Source organism: Macaca nemestrina, chromosome 10 (assembly GCF_043159975.1).
Source record: "Macaca nemestrina isolate mMacNem1 chromosome 10, mMacNem.hap1, whole genome shotgun sequence".
Classification (NCBI taxonomy): Eukaryota; Metazoa; Chordata; class Mammalia; order Primates; family Cercopithecidae; genus Macaca; species Macaca nemestrina.
Window position 1 is genome coordinate 115,276,128 of NC_092134.1, and position 17,102 is coordinate 115,293,229.

Here is a 17,102-nt window from a genome sequence, read left to right on the forward strand (position 1 = left end):
TTGGTTATCTAATTTAAAAATAATTTTGAAGCTAGTCTTTTCTAGATGTATGAAAATTTCCATTCATGGAACTGTGCTGGGCACTTAGAAAGCATTTGATGACTACTTTGTGAATGGATAGAGGATGGGAAGAAGGAGATTTCCGGATTTGTATGTGAGAGGCATTTGGAGACATATTGGGCAAATTAATCACACTGCACTCCAATTTCTTCTTCTGGAAAATGGGGAAAATCAAATTTATTTCTATTTCTCTTAACTTACTAGAATTAAATGAGGCAAAATGCCTGCAGACGTTGTGGCTTATGGTAAGCACAGGGTAAGTGATGCTGGCATGACTAATTTTTTTTTTTTAAGACAGATTCTTGCCCTGTTGCCCAGGCTGGAGTGCCATGATGCACTCAATCTGTGCCTCCCAGGTTCAAGCAATCCTCTTGCCTCAGCCTCCTGATTAGCTGGGACTACAGGTTCATGCCACCAGGCCTGGCTACAGTTTACATTTTTAGTAGAGAAGGGGTTTTGCCCTGTTGGCCAGGCTGGTCTCAGACTCCTGGACTCAAGCGCCTGCCTCGACCTCTCAAAGTCCTGGGATTATAGGCATGAGCCACTGTGCCCAGCCTAATTTTATGTGATAAACAGGGATTATTTTTACTTTTTAAAGTATCTAACACATTATTTAGTGCTCAACTAGATGAAATACAGCTTTGCAATTTACAGTCTGTTTATAGTATAAATGGTTTAAAGTAACCCTTTTGAAAAACAACTCATTGAAGCAAAAATCATTAGTAAGGTAGAGAACCTTGTCTAAAATAAAAATTACAAAAGCCTAACTAGATATCCTATAAAAGATAAGAAATTAGGATTAAAATCCTCTGGGATCTTATGTTAGTGGCTCTTTTCCCCAATTCACTTTTCAAGCAAATCTACTGATGTGCTGTAGAAAACTGACATGATGTACGTGTATATTACTAGTTTTCTTTGTTAATTTCTATAATTAAAACGTATCATTTGATGCATTCAAATGATTAGATTTTTAAGAATTAAATTGTTCATTAATCTTAGTGAAAACCCAAGATTTCAATACATACATGAATTAATTAAAAATGGAGAAGTAGAAAGCAATTCATTCTTTGAAAAGATTTGAAAGACTGTCTTTCATCCTGTCTCTAGAGAATGCAGCTTTAAATGCCAGGTGCCGTCTCGTTCATCAAAGAGTCTGGTGTATTTAGAGGACCTTTTCTTTGACCTTTAATACTTTAGATAACATCTTTTTTATGGTCTAGTGGGAGGAGGAAAATTAAGTATTAAGTACATATCTGAAAATTGAAAGCTAGGAATTTATTTTCTACTGATTTTAACTAGTGTAACAGAATGGGTGCTCTGTGTTCTAATATCAAAATAGCAATCATAGTCTGAAAATTCTGGCATCCATACATTGGTGTTTTGTATCTTCTATGTCAGTTGGGACAAAATCTGGGTGTGCTCATGTCTCAGGATGCTTGTCCTTACTGGTGTGAAAGGGTCTAGAGGTGTGGCCAAATCACAGGGATTTCCAGTCCAGGAACAGCTGGTGACTAGCCTCTGACAGCAGTTGAGAAACAATGATTACACTTTTATCATTTTGCTTTCTAAAAATGCCCAGGTCTTTATTTCTTGTTTAAACTTTTTAATTTTTATGGGTACATAGTATATATATATCCTTATGGGGCACATGTGATGTCCTGGTACAGGTATACAATGTGTAATAATCACATAGGGTATTTGGGATATCGGTCACCTCAAGCATTTACCATTTCATGTTAGGAACTTTCCAGTTCTACTCTTTTAGTTATTTTGAAATATACAATAAATTATTGTTAACTGTGCAGTTACCCCGTTGGAGTATCAAATTCTAGATCTTACTCCTTTTATCTAACTATATTTTTGTACCCATCAATCATTTCCACCTTTTCTCTCCCTCCCTGCCACCCTTCCTAGCCTCTGGTAACCATCGTTCTACTCCCTAGCTTCATAAGTTCAATTGTTTTAGTTTTTAGCTCCCACATATGAGTGAGAACTTGTGAAATTTGTCATTCTGTGCCTGGCTTATTTCACTTAACATCATGTCCTCCAGTTTTATCCATATTGTTGCAAATGACAGGAACTCATTCTTTTTTATGGCTGAATACTATTCCAGTGTGAACAGGTACTGCATTTTCTTTATCCATTCATCTGTTGATGTATACTTAGGTTGATTCCAAATCTTGGCTATTGTGCGTAGTGCTGTAATAAACATGGGAATGCAAGTATCTTTTCCATGCACTGATTTCCTTCCTTTTGGGTATATACCTAGCAGTAGGATTGCTGGATCATATGGTAGCTCTATTTTTAGTGTTTTGAGGAACCGCCACACTGTTCTCTGTAGTGGCTGCACTAATCTACGTTCCTACCACCTATGTGAGAGTTCCCCTTTCTCCACAACATCAGCATTTTTATTGCCTTTCTTTTGGATAAAAGTCATTTTAACTGGGGTGAGATGATATCTTATTGTAGTTTTGGTTAGCGTTTCTCTGATGATTAATGATGTTAAGCATTTTTTAATATATTTGTTTGCCATTTGTATGTCTTGAGAAATATCTATTCAGATCTTTTGCTCATTTTTTAAATCAGATTATTAGTTTTTTTTTTTTCGTCTGTTGAGTTGTTTTAGCTCCTTACATATTCTGGGTATTAATCTCTTGTCAAAAAATGCCCAGGATGGCTGGGTGTGGTGGCTCACGTCTGTATTCCCAGCACTTTGAGTGGCTGAGGAGGGTGGATCACCTGAGGTCAAGAGTTCAAGACTAACCTGGCCAACATGGTGAAACCCTGTCTCTACAAACATACAAAAATTAGCCAGGCATGATGGCGGGTGCCTGTAATCCCAGCTACTTGGGAGGCAGAGGTGGGAGAATTACTTGAACCTGGGAGGTGGAGGTTGCAGTGAGCCAAGATCATGACATTGCACTTCAGCCTGGGCGACAGAACAAGACTCCATCTCAAAAAAAAAAAAAAAAAAAAAAAAGCTCAGGTTTTAAATTTCAAAGCATTAGTCATGTCGTTCAAATAGGATGGGGGTTCTCAATATTTTGAGTGATAACCTCCTAGAATTATTTGTTTTATTACACTGTATCCTTATTCTTAGGTGGTCAAGGCTCCATGTCACGTATTTATTTTACTTATTCAGTTTTCTCTTTAATATCTAGATATTATTTTTAAAAAAGACACATATTGTGATGTGGGGAATGTGAGCATTGGGAATGATTATTTTTGGAATTCATAAAATTGCAAACATAGTCTTTAAGATTTCATGCAACCTTCAATATATGTTTTTTCAGTGCCTGGTAAATGCACAGCATGGTAGAATGCTGCAGGTACGGCAAAGGAAGCTGAGGACTCAGTCTTTGCCTTCAAAGAACGGAGCTGCTAGTTCAGAAGACAGCGCTGCACAATCGGGGAGGGCTTATGATATGTGCAGGTAGAATTGGGTCATATTCCCATGAGAGAATCTGGAGTGAGGTTAGCTGAGGATTCTTGCTTGGGGCAAACTGGTTCTGAAAGAAAATAATAGACGTGGACTGTTAGAGAAATCAAAGGGCAGTCCTGTGTAAGTTGCTAAGGAGGTGCATCAGAGATATGGAATATTCAAATCATACATAGACAATATGAAAACAGAGGCCCAGCCCAAGGAAGGGGTTGCGAAAGGAATGATTGAGTGATCGGTCTCCTTACTTTAAGATTTTGAATGAAGGGTTTGACTTTTATCTAGTTTGTAACAGGAATGAAGTTTGAGGAAGTTTATCTTGGTAGCTACCTCGAGGCTGGGACTGGTCAGCTACTAGCAGGCCTTTGGTAGAGATCAGTGATGTCATTCAAAAAATCCCAGTACAGTGTGATAAATGTATGATAGCAATATGAATAGTGGCGTGCTTACGAATAGTGGCCCACACTTTTCTCAGGGGGTGTCAGGGATGTGCTAGGAATAGTCAGGAGGTCAGAGGCGTTGCTGTTTGATGAATGAGTAAGGCACATGGGGAAGAGGGAGAAAGGGCGTTCAGGCAGCGAGGGCAGCTTGTACACAAGAAAGGAGGTGTGTGGTGCCATACAAACTAGTGTCGTGTATAGGACTTGTGAGTTTGGAAGTAATGCTAGAAGGTGAGAGGGAAGCGATGGGGCCAGAAAGGTAGTGCAGCTGATAGTTCAGGCCATATGTATTAAGGAGAATGCATTTTATCTTTAAAGTACAGAGGAGTATAATAAATAAATTTATGATTAAAGAAGACCACTCCAGAGTTGTACTGTCTAATATAGTAGTTTTATATTACCACAATTAAATAAAATTAAAAAGTCAGTTTCTCATTCACAATAGCCACATTTCAAGTTGCTCAACAGCCATGCCACGTGAAATAATGCACATTTCCAAAGAGACCGTTGTAGTGGGCAGCGCTGCTCTGGAGGCTTTGCGAAGTTACTAGAAGAAATTGAATCTAGAGGCAGTGAGGCCAGATAAGAGTCTGAATGATCTGCTGCTTTCTACATTTTCTTTCTTTGCCATCTGGTGGAAGTTTTGCCTATCTACAAACAAATAGGGTAGTTGTCTTTAAAAGGGCTATATTACAATCTTTAACAAAGAAAATTATTTTGCGTTACTTGACCTATATTGCTTTGGAAGGGTCATCAGCAGTTTTTGCTTTAGTAATTTTAAGGACTTGAACAAAGGGAGAGCCTGCGGTAATGGTGATGAAGGGAAGGGTTGAAGGTGTTCTTGGGAGACAGAACTGATGCAGTGGTAAGCCGTCAGGTGTTAGGGGTTAATAAATAATATTCTGGCTTTGGAGAATTAGTGATGTCATTCACCAAATTAGGGAAAATGAGAAGAGGTGCCAAATTGGTGAGGGAAATAATCCATTCAAATTTGATTATGCTTATAAAATGTCTGGGTGAAGTTGTCCGCTAGGGAAGATTTCAAAACATCTGGAAGTTTGGGGATTGACCAGTGTTAGATGTGGGTTTTCAGAGCACAGGTAAGATCATTAGGGAGTAGAAAGAGAGTGGGAGGATGTTTGAAGGTAGAATCATGAGGAAATTATCTTTGAAGGATTAGGGAGAGACTGGGAGCCTGAGAAGCCAGAAGCACCTGGAAAATCAAATGGGCTGAATTACAAATGCCAAGCGAGGGAGGAGAGAGTTGCACAAAGGAGGGAGTGCTACTGAACAGGCCAGAAACAAAGCTCTTTACATCATCTGGCAAAAATGCAATCATTTCTTACTTACAGGGAACATTTTTAGTGGAAACCAGAATGCAGGAGTGGAGGAATGATCAGGAAGCTGGGAAGCAGAAGTAGGTGCAGACTGAGTTTTCATAGCACGGCTGTGAAAAGGGGAAGTGGAGTAGTAGGCCAGGGGAAATTAAGAGTCCTATTAGATGATTTTTATAAAATGTATTTTTTACAATGAGGTGGTCGAGGATGCTGCTGTTTTTGCATCAAAGGGAAGTACCTAACAGTGCGGCTAGACATTGCAGAGTATTAACCTTTTTTCCCATGGCCTTTCCAACTTTAACAGACATATTTATAATTTAAAATATTACTTTCATGTGCTGTAGGCATTCCTGGTAAATTGGATTATGTAATTCTTGAATTGCCTTTGAGTTTATGGTGTTTATATTGGCCAGTGTGACAGAGCCTAGCATAGTGGGAAAAAAATCCCATGCATACTGTTTACAATCTGTCTGACTTTAAGCAAATATTTAACCCCTCTGGACCTGAGTTCCTTTGTGTGTAAAAAAGTTAAGAATGTATATTATATGGTATTATTCTGGAATTAACGAAGATAGGGGATGTACAGCACCTTGTACATAAGAGGTATGCAGTAAATATTAAGTCCATTTACTTTCTTGGAGAGGAAGCAGAAAATGCAGAGTAGTGTTTTATTATTAGTATCGTTATTAATAACTGGCATGTCTTAGATAAGGAAGGTAAGTGTTTAGGGGCAAAGTTTAGTTATTTAACTTGTTTTTCTGGAAAAGATTACTACGATGCTTTGACATCGGAAACACGGCCTCATGGAGCCACTGAAAATCCTTCCAATAATATCTCATGATCTCTTGTACAGTTCCTATGTCAGGTATAACACACAGCCAGCCAGTCACTACCATGATTTATAAATAGACATTTTGGGTGACATTACTCTTAATCAATTGGGCAAAGTATGCTGAGTGCTTATCCAGAACAGCTGAAAAGACTATCTATGCCTTGGATTATTAGAATATTTTAACATATATTGCTTTTCTTTCTCTAAGTTCTTTAGATAAATTTTTCTAAAGTAGAAATGAAGTTTCTTTTGAATAACTTGAAATAGTGTTTTTTATTGTCTATATGTTTGAGTTTAACTCAAGCTATTGTGTAATAACTTAAATTGTGGTCTTTCAAATAATATAGCGCAGTTAGAATTCATTGAGCATTTTAGAATTTTAAAAGCCTTTGATTCTGGATAATGCCACAGTTATTCTCCATAAACTTGAGATATTGCAGAAATCCCCCACTTAGGGAGGAAATGCTTATAGCATTTCTTTGAGCTTATCACAGTTCGCAGTTAGCTATGTATTTGTTTGTTACCCGTTGTGTATATTGTGTATATCTATTCAATGGCTATTTTGTTCCCTGCAATGAAAGGCCTGTATCTGTTTCACTCATCGCTGGATACCTTGTGCCTAGAAGAGTGCCTGACACTTAATTTGCCTTCAGTAACTGTTGGAAGATGGGATGAATGAATCATAGGGACTATGACTGTTGTTTTAAATCCAGGAATTTTACTTTACAGAAAAAGAAATCCAGGCTCACAGAGGTGATTTATTTTGCTAAAATGGAAAAAACCAATGTAACGAAAGTATTAGGAATGAATGCTCTCAACTGAGGGCGATGATGGCAATGTCTAGAGACATTTTTATTTTGACAGTTGGGAAATGGGAGCTGCTATTTATTGTCACAGTTAGGGAATGGGATGTAGCTAAACATTCTACTATACACAGGACAGCCCCTCACAACAAAGAATTATCTGGTTCAAGATACCAGTAATGCTAAGGGTTGAGAAACCCTGATCTGTGTTATACTGAAAGTATACATTTATTGAATGCCTACTAGGTAGAAGTACTTACTTTGACATTGTGAAGAAAACAGAGATGATTAACACATGGTCCTTGTCCTCTAAGAGTTTAGAGGACAATTTAGATTAACTCAATCTCTGGGACATTGAGATCTCTTTTGCTATTGCTTCCACCATACATGCACATCTGAGATAAATGGCTCTAGGTAATGTCTAATTGTTAACATCTGTAGGTGACCGTACTACGTCTCATAGTAAGTTTAAAGAACTGCAATCTTAAATCTAAGCGCAAATTAGATAAAAAGATCTAAAGTTCACTTATAGATACAGTGCCCAAGTATGATACTCTATGTTAACCAGCACTTAACTGGATGGTTTAGTTATTCAGAAAAATGTAATAAACCTAATTATTTATGTAGAAGTGAAGGGGGCACTATCCAAAGGAAATTGGACCATTTGATATGCTGGAAATTCTGTAGTTGAATTATATAGAGAAAACACATATGTTGCAAGCTATTTAAGAATATCATTTTTTTTTTTTGGTGATGTGTGGAAAACACCTGGGAACTCGGATAATGATACAAGATTTAACACGGTTTAAGTTTTATTCTGCAAGATAGTAAAGCGAACCAAGGGTTAGAAATGGTCCCTTATTCAATGGAAAGATATCCAATAGGATAGTTTAGGGATTCGGATTAATTTTAAAGAAATACTCAGTGCTAACCTGTAACCCCAGCACTTTGGGAAGCCGAGGTGGGCAGATCCCTTGAGGTCAGGAGTTCAAGACCAGCCTGGCCAATATGGTGAAACCCCCTTCTCTACTAAAAATACAAAAATTAACCGGGCATGGTGGCACACACCTGTAGCCCCAGCTACTCAGGAGGCTGAGGCAGGAGAATCGCTTGAACCCAGGAGGTGGAGGTTGCAGTGAGCCGAGATCACACCATTGCACTATAGCCTGGGCAACAGAGTGAGAGTCCGTCTCAAACAAACAAACAAAAAACCTAAAAACCAAACCAAACCAAAAACCTCAATACTAGAAACCTATGGATAAAATGTGGAACAAAGTATCTAATTATGAAAAGATAAAGATTTTTGATCTCATGAGGTAATAACAGAGCATATTATTAGACCCTTTGCCTCGCAATGTCAGTTTTTTGGGGCATATATGTGGTTAGGTGGCGTGAGGGGAAGGTAAATATACACTGATATTTTTGACGCAGCTGTCCACACACTCATCTACACTTTGTCACAGATGTTTTGCTTGTATTACTGTAGTGGTGCAGGTGAGTTCACAACGACGTCTGTGGGGGAGAAAGTAATTTTACCATATTTTGCATAGGAAAATATGGGGACCTCAGTAAATGGTTCTTCCACAGTTGTAGGAAGAATTATAAATCCACCTTCACAATTTCTGATCTGCTGCTTTCTACATTTTCTTTCTTTGGATATTACTAAAGCAAAAACTTTTGATGACCTTTCCAAAGCAATATAGATCAAGTAATGCATAATAATGTCATTTATTCAAGATTGGAATAAAAGCCCTTTTAAAGACAACTAGCTTATTTGTTTGTAGATAGGCAAAACTTCCACCAGATGGCAGTAAACACTTATTTCCTGACTACTCAGCAGTCTTTGGATTTAATTAATTAGCTAAAAACTCAGTACTCAAGAAACTGTATAGTAGCATATAATTTTATGACTATTGGGGCTATAGTTTTAAATGTTTAATTCTCTCTCAAATGTATCAGCCATAGTATGTGGAAAGGGCCTGGTTTGTATGCATGTATATGTATACATAAACACAGTAGACGAACATACAGACCAGACCCTATACATACGTATAAAATGTTATATATCAAAATATAGAAACTGTACCTGACACACATATACACCCAGTAAAGGTTATTTTCCCTCCTTTCTTTTCTAGGCTTATCAATCACAATAATAAACCTGAAACGCCAGTCATTGGAAAGAGGAACATTTAATATAATTATTTAAAAATACACACGTGATAAATTTATGATTTCAGTATTATATATAATAAAAATTGATCAAAACACATTTCATTGTTAAAAAAAAAAGCAAAGCTCCTCTTTTAAGGAAATAAATAGGTATTATGTACTTAAAAACTTCCGGTCTGCTTCTTCCTATTGTGTTAGATGGAAGGGTGCAGTTGTTTTTCAGTTGATTGTGGTACAATCATGACTTTCACTGCCTAGGCATTTATGATGTTTCTCTCTCTCTGTCATTTTGCACCACACCTGACTTCTTTATATTCCTCTTTGGCCATTTAATTGAAGACTGTCTTCAAAGATTAGTAATGGGTCTCTACATTCCCTCTCTGTCACTCACTCCCATGGCGGCAGTGGACCCTGCCTTTGGTCTTGAATATGCCATCGCCATACAAAATCAGTAAATTTATCTAAAATGTGTTTCCTTGCAAAATAGTGATGTTTTTTAGTTCATAGTTAAAGACGTGAGAGTCATGATTAACAGTTTTCTGAGTTTACACGTTCAGATTCTCCTGATTCTGTCTCTGCACAATCTTTCACATCCACTTTCTCCTTTTTATTCCAGCATTATTATCTTCATTTGGGTCCACCCACCTCTTCCTTGGACCACTGCCCTTAGTTACTTTCCCTCTTTCATCCTCGGTCCCCTTGCATCTTCTGAATATGGATGCAAACTCTCTGGCCTGTGGTTTAAAGGCCTGGATGGTCTGGGCTGACCCTCCTTCCCAGCTTGCATCACACCTCTCCGCTTTATGGAGGCAGGAGGGAAGCAGCATGCTACAGGAGCTGAAAGATATGGCTTTGGAGCCCTTAGACGTGTGCTTGTCCACCCTGCCACTCCCCAGTGGTGTGACTTTGCATAAAGCACTTCAGTTGATGTGCTCCAAGTGCCTCATCTGTAAACTGTGTTAAGAATCTTGTCTTATAGTATAATTGTAAGGTTAAATGAATTAACTTTTAAGAGAGTATAAAAAAGTATTTCATAAGTTACACCGATAGGTATTCTCTATAGAAGTCTCATTTTTCTCATCTATATGGCAGTGGCCCCTCCAGCCTTGCTGCCTTCTTCACTCCCTCGTTCCTGCTCTGCCAGTTAAAATTCTACCTGTCCTTCAAGGCTTATCTCAAATGCTACCTTCTCCATGAATAATTTGTGAATAAATTTGCCCACCACAGAGCCCTCCTTCCTTTGACCTATATTAATTTATAAATTATTCATTCCTGTCTTATGTCCCTTGTCACATTTTATTTTGTATTTCAGCTGACTGTATTTATGTCTTATTTTCCCTCCTAGGTTGTAATGTCTTATGGTCAGGGACCATATTCTCTTTGTCTTTGCTAAAATACCATATGCCGCAAAGCTTTGCCCATTATAGATGCTCTATTAATATTTATTGAATAAATGATTGAATGGCATATTAGCTCTCCAATGCCAAATTTATAATTTATTTTTTTAACATAAAGACTTTGAGTCCTAAAAGACCTCCATATGACCATATTTTTTTCCTGCTTCTTTAAAAAGTAATTTTTTTCTATTCATCTTATAGTCTGTTTGATAATTACAGCTATTATCCTATTTAGAGATGGGAAGCAGCAGTATAATTTAAAGCATATATTTATTTGGCCTTTAATAGTTAATGTTAGTAAATTTATATGGCCCTGAATTTATTTGGGTGGCTTTTTCTCCTCCTTTCCCTTCTCCTCTTCCTTTTCTTCCTCATGATTATTGTTATTATTTATACTTTATTGAGTTTACTGAGGTGATCGCTCTATGTTAATTATTTAAAAAATCATATTGCAGCCTGAGAGACACAGATGAGGCAAAATCTAACTGATTGGCACCATCTGTAGTTTTGCTGCCAAAGATATGAATATGTAAAATTTATTGACATAGAGTCATGGTTTAGTCATAGTCTTTTTCTCATTTTGCAGATGAGGACACTGAGTTCCATGGGCATTAGGCCACCTTCCCTAAAGACGCTGGTGTTTCCTTATAGAGCAGAGACTGGAATTCACTTCCCCAGACAGCCAGTCAGGGACGGGTAATCCTAAGCGGGGGAAATACGTAAAGACTGATTTTAGAAGGTAACATTGTCTTTGGGGTAGAATATATGATCTAAGTTTCAGAGAGCATAAATTATTTTATTTTGTGTTTGATGTAGGTACATTAATTCCTGTTTTTGTGTGTGTTTTACTGAGGGATATATCATGGTTTCCAGCATGAATTTAAAGTATCTGTAATAACCATTCTAATGTGTACTGAGTGAAAACTTGGGCCATAAGGTACATCCTTGGTTGAACATGTTGCGTATCATTTGGATATAATTTAGCTAAAATTTTAGTATGGATTTTTTTTAATTTAAAAGAAAAGTTGAAATTTTTCAAACAGAAAACAGTTTTTAAAAGCTGTGGTGAAACTTGACTAAAATAGATGAATAAACTTCTTCTGAACACTGTGCTACAATTTTCTTTACTATCCAGAGAAAATGTTTTCTTTAATCAGTAGAAAGGAGGCCAGTTAACTCACTCTTTGCCCTCTACCTTTCACTCTTGGATTCTTGGAACTAATCTGTTACTCATAATTGAAGGGAACTTAAGGAGTCTGAGGGAAAGTCTGGGTCTCTGTAGACAAAGGCCAGCCTCAAGTCCCCTCAATAGCTGTCCCAGGATTAACAGGTGACCTGTATCTTTTTACCCTCCTTGTGTGTCAGTTCTGAAAACTGAAAGACGGCTGTCATGAGACTCTTGGGCTGGGTACTGCTTTCCATCCTTACTTCCTTCCCTCATACCCCTACTCATTTTCTGATTTGTTTAACCATAGTGTAGTTTTGTTTGTTTATTTCATTTAAATGGAATCATGCAGTATGTTGTTTTTTGTGTGTGCCTTCCTCTACTTAACGTTTTTGAGATTCATTCTTGTTGCTTGCATGAGAAGCTCGTCATGTTCATTGCCGAGTAGTACTCCATCGTTTGAATATACCATATTTAGTTTATCATTCTTCTCTTACATGACATGCTTTTAAAAGCCTAATTTCTGGCTCTGTTTTACGTCCCTACCACTGTTTTCTCTGCCTTTTCCCCTTATCATCTTGAAATGAATGTGTCAATCTTTTGTGGTTGATTTCCACGGATAGGGTAACCTCTGCATACACAATTCTTTCTTCAGCTGAGGAAAGGTTTTTATCTTCTATTATCTTTGATTATTACTTGTGTTCCACTTATTCTCTCTTCATTTTGAGAGGTCTAATGGTCTCCCGTTAGTTGTTGTCCCTTCTCTGGTTGTCTGTGACCATTTTCTTTTTCCTAATTCTCATTTCTGGATACCTTCCTTCTGTATGGAGGGGTAGCCACTCAGCTGCTCATCCTCTGCATTGCTGATTTTCTGTAACTATGCTTTCTATTAGTGCTAATGTGAATTTTAATTTTGTATTTATGTTTTCATGTATATTGAAATCTTCCTTAACTTCTCTTATTTTGTATTATTTATATTATTATTTTATTATGTATATATTATTATTATTATAATTATTTTGAGACAATGTCTACTTCATCATCCAGGCTGGAGTGCAATGGCGCAATCTCAGCTCACTGCAACATCTGCTTCCTGGGTACAAGCAATTATCATGCCTCAGCCTCCCAAGTAGCTGGAATCACAGGTGTCCGCCACCATGCCCAGCTAATTTTTGTATTTTTAGTAGAGACGGGGTTTTACCATGTTGACCAGGATGATCTCGAACTCCTGATCTTAGGTGATCCACCCACCTTGGCCTCCCAAAGTGCTGGGATTAAAGGCATGAGCCACCACTCCCGGCAATACACTGTCATTTTAACTCTTTATGTTATTTTGTTGCCTTTATGTAGAGGTCATGTTTATTTGTACTTTCCTGAGAATGCCAAACCATTTCCTGAAAATTCGTTTTGCATCATATCATAGGAAATGTTGAGAGAGACTCTGAGAAGGAATTTCCCTTGTTCTAACTTAGTGTTCCATCAGTCCTATTTTGTTTTTTCCTTCCTTTCTTCTTTCCTTGTTATCCTCAGATGAGTGAGCTCTGCGCAGAACCAGAGGGTTGAGTGGATTGTCCTTTCGTTCCATTTTTAAATTCTCTAGTGTGACAATTCAATCCTCTTTCTAAATGTTCAGCTGCAAGACTGGCTGATGGGTGCACTTGCAATGCAGTTCCCAGATTGAGCAGACATGGACTCTGTGGATTCTATGGACTCTACACACCCGGGCTCAACAGCAGTTGCTTTGCTTCTGTGTCCTACCCCTTTGCTATTTCTGTATCATCATGCCATGTCGTTCCAGCATACAGCATTCCTTTTCTCTCTTCACACTGTGCTTCCCAGAAAGGCCTTGGCCATCATCTTTTCCCTCCACTTTCTGCCCACTTGTTTTCTGGGCATCTCTTTGGTCATGTAAAGACAGAGACAGTAGCAGACTAGGGAACCAGTTTTCTGCGTAATTTCACGGCAGCTTGCCAGTGACAGAGAAACCCTTCTCTATAGGTTTTTGGTCGGTAAATTCTCTGGTTTTCTACGTCAGCATTCAAACTGACTCAGTATCTTCTTATCTTTGTGTACATGGCCACTAGCTTAAAGAGATGTTGAAGTTTGCCACATGATAAAAACCGGGTCATTACCTGCCTGTCCCCAAGAACTATCTACTTTATAATTAGCATCAGGTCTTCGAAGATTTGGAATTTAGTTTTTTTTTTCAGCCTTAGTTCTTAATGAGATTGGGAGTTTCTTCCTTTCATTTTGCTTTGCTTTTGGTTTTTTCAGAACCCTCATTGGTATTTAGTGATAAGTTGGAAGGGGCAATTCTCAGAGCTGCTAGATAAATGGTATTATGAGGAAGACTCCTGACCTTACGTTTTAAATGATAACTTTACTGGGATTGTGCATTGTGTACACCAGTTGAGTCACATTAAAATGATTAAATTCAATTGGACAACTTGATGTTTCAAGAAACACACCTCATACATCTATTGCTTTATGAGTGATCAACTAGTTCAGAACAACTAAGAATCGCTTTGAGTCTGAGGACAAGTGGGAGTGAGGAGTCATGGATTTCAATCAGCCACATGACGCAAGGGTCCGTACTCAACACATCCAGAACTCATCTTTGTCATCAGATTGGCTCCAAAATGCCACTATCCAAGCCTGAAGACATGTGTTTGTTAGTTTCAGTAGTCCTCATGTATTTGCTCACATACCTGATACGTAGCTCCTTTTTTGCTCTGGTTCGTTTTCCTTTTCTTTGTGTGCATAACATGTAAAGCATGATCTCAAATCATCAATTTCCCTTTTTTTAAAATTTCAATTTGTGTCTGAGTTATTGGTAAACGGCACTTGTTGCAAAGGGTAAAATGGTGAACTCTGTTGAATGTTTCTCCAGAGGAGGTGATATGGTCAATTCTTACTTCTTCAAAGATGTCTACAGTTCTGATATAAACCAAGGCAATGAACTTGGCATGTTAGCTTTTGTCTCCTGCAACTAGGGTTTGATGGTAATATTTTAAATTGTCATATTTCCTGATAGTTTCTTTCTTAGCTTCTTTTTATATTAAATTTAGTTGAGGATAGAATAATTAATTGAATTGAAGATCACTGGTCTTGTTAACATGCCTTTCATAGCAATGAAAAACTAATCTTCCTTTGTTTTTCTAGCTTAATCCTGATTATCGAGATGCCCAAAATGAAGGAAAAAATGTGGTGAGTAGAATTGGCGTTTCTCCAACAAATCTCAAACATATTGTTTGTATTTTATATGGACAGATTGGAATTTTAATAGTAAATTTGAAGAGTAGAAACTCAGAGATTTTCTGAGTAGAGCCTGTGGATCACAGGTAAAAGGTGATACAGTTTAGATTATGAGAAAATGTTCAATAATGGGTGCTTGGGAAGATTTTTGCAATGCAACTTGGAGGCCATTGTTGGTGGAGTGCTGAAGGCAGCTGGCATCTGAGAGATCTGATGGGTCTAGGTTTCGTTTCCAGAAATGCACAGAAATTAAGAAGGATAAATGGAATTATGGTGTGTGATGATGTTAAAATAGGACAATAGGACATTCTTTTTGGATTCAAAATAATTTGGGTTTTATTTTTGGAGAACTTGAAGCATCTAGCTGACTGATTTTTCTGATTTTCAAACATGTCCTACTTGAAAAACATCTCAATCTTATTTTAACACCAGTTTTCATGACAATCTTTATGATTATTTACCCTGCTTATTTAGCCATCTGTGAAGAAGAAAGCTTCATGGTGACAACATGGCTTCTTTATTCAATCAAAAATTCAGAAATTCAGGATAATTTGATGTGATGCAGACAGAATCTCTGGATGATGGGCTAGATTTTAAAAAAGTTTTAAAAAGCAATTTAACTAGATATTTTGATATAATCTAGATACAGTCTATAATTCAGTTTTCTTAGAAGTTTAGCAATTCCTTTTGAAATTGGTAGGCATTATTACTGCATCATTCAAAATTCTGCCCTTTGACAGAAAGAATTGGAATGTTTCATTAACACGGCCAGTATCTTTGCGTTGGTACATAGCTTTAGGTTTTATGAGGATATTGACCTGGGGGAGGTAAATCCGATCAGAATTTCTGTACCTCATTCAATCCCTTCTGTTTGACTCCCTTCTCTGACTGCCAGGCTTACAATAGAAATAAAGCTGTGAAGTATCAGGTAATTGGCCCAATAAAACTTTAACATATCAAAATGTCTCTAAACATAGAGATAGGTTTATTTGGTCAATTGGATCTCCTATTTATAATTCAATTTTAGCGTACTGAGTGGGCTCTTCTCTTGTTGGTTTTCACATGGCTGCCTCAGGATTGTTGGGTTCTTACTCTCATATGATTTAGGAAAATGCTGTCAGTAACCAGGTTTAAAAAGCGAAGTGTGAATCATGGCTTCTTTGGTTCTTACTATAAGCTTGTCAATGGCCTCCACCCAAAGACCACCAGGAACACATGGGTAGTTGAACAAGTTGGGTTTATTACTTACGCAGCGGGAAAGGACACCTGCCATGGGGAGCTGTGGGGCATCTCAGAGCATGTCAGAAAGAACTTACTAGAGGATTTGTGTTTTGTGTAAGGTGATTTGGGGAGGATTTAAGGAAGTGAGGCTTTGCTGTGGATGAGAATGCTGTCAGGAAGAGGAATTCTGTAATTGGTATCTTAATAAATTTTATCTGTAGGGAGGACAGGCTTCTAAGGAAGCAACAGTCACTCATATTAGTTGGGGGAAAGGGATGTTTAGTCATTTTGTGGCTTGGACAATATTCATATTTTGTCTATGTTTAGACATAATTAGGGAATGGTCTTGTTTTGTCTTGATCCATCACAGTCACAGAGTGGCCTTGTCTGATGACATTCTGTGAAATTGTTCAAGACAGAACAGCATGGCCTTGCTAAGAGGACCAGACCACCTATTGGATGACAGGGGCTGCTGCTTTTCTCTTTCACAAGGTTTATTTTTGTAATATTCTGTGTGACTTCTTCAGCATGGTGTAGGGCCAAGAGAGTCTTGTTCTAGCACCACCATTAACTTGTGTGGCCTTGGACAAGTGAGATAGCTTTCTTGAGACTCAGTTTCCCCATCTGTGTAATGGGATGAAGATGTTTGTCTTCTGTACTTCACCTGCATGCCGTGAGGATAAAATAAGATCAGACAGATGGAAACTCTTTGAGTTTGTAAGTTATTTCTATTAAAAGAGCATCATATCAGAATTTCAAATTGTACAACTGAATTAAATCTTTGTGCATCTCCTTTCTACTACATAATATTTGCTGATACTACTGATGATTTTGGCCTGAACAGAGTGGGAGAATACAGTCTTCCTCCCTATCCAGGGGTTTTGCATCTATGTATTCAAACATCCACAGATCAAAAACACCAAAATATAATAATATAAATTAAAAAACAATATGATATAACAAGTATTTACCTGGCACTTA

At 37.6% G+C, this 17,102-nt stretch overlaps 1 protein-coding gene across 3 annotated transcripts in view; it reads left to right on the forward strand.

The window, feature by feature from the left end:
- Positions 1-17,102, forward strand: part of LOC105492154 (inositol 1,4,5-trisphosphate receptor type 2) — a 493,933-nt gene that overhangs the window by 115,195 nt on the left and 361,636 nt on the right. For all 3 annotated transcript variants that reach the window (XM_071072009.1, XM_011759132.3, XM_071072008.1), the window contains one exon: positions 14,808-14,852. In XM_071072009.1, the coding sequence (XP_070928110.1) occupies positions 14,808-14,852 (45 nt within the window). The remainder of the gene's footprint in view (positions 1-14,807; positions 14,853-17,102) is intronic.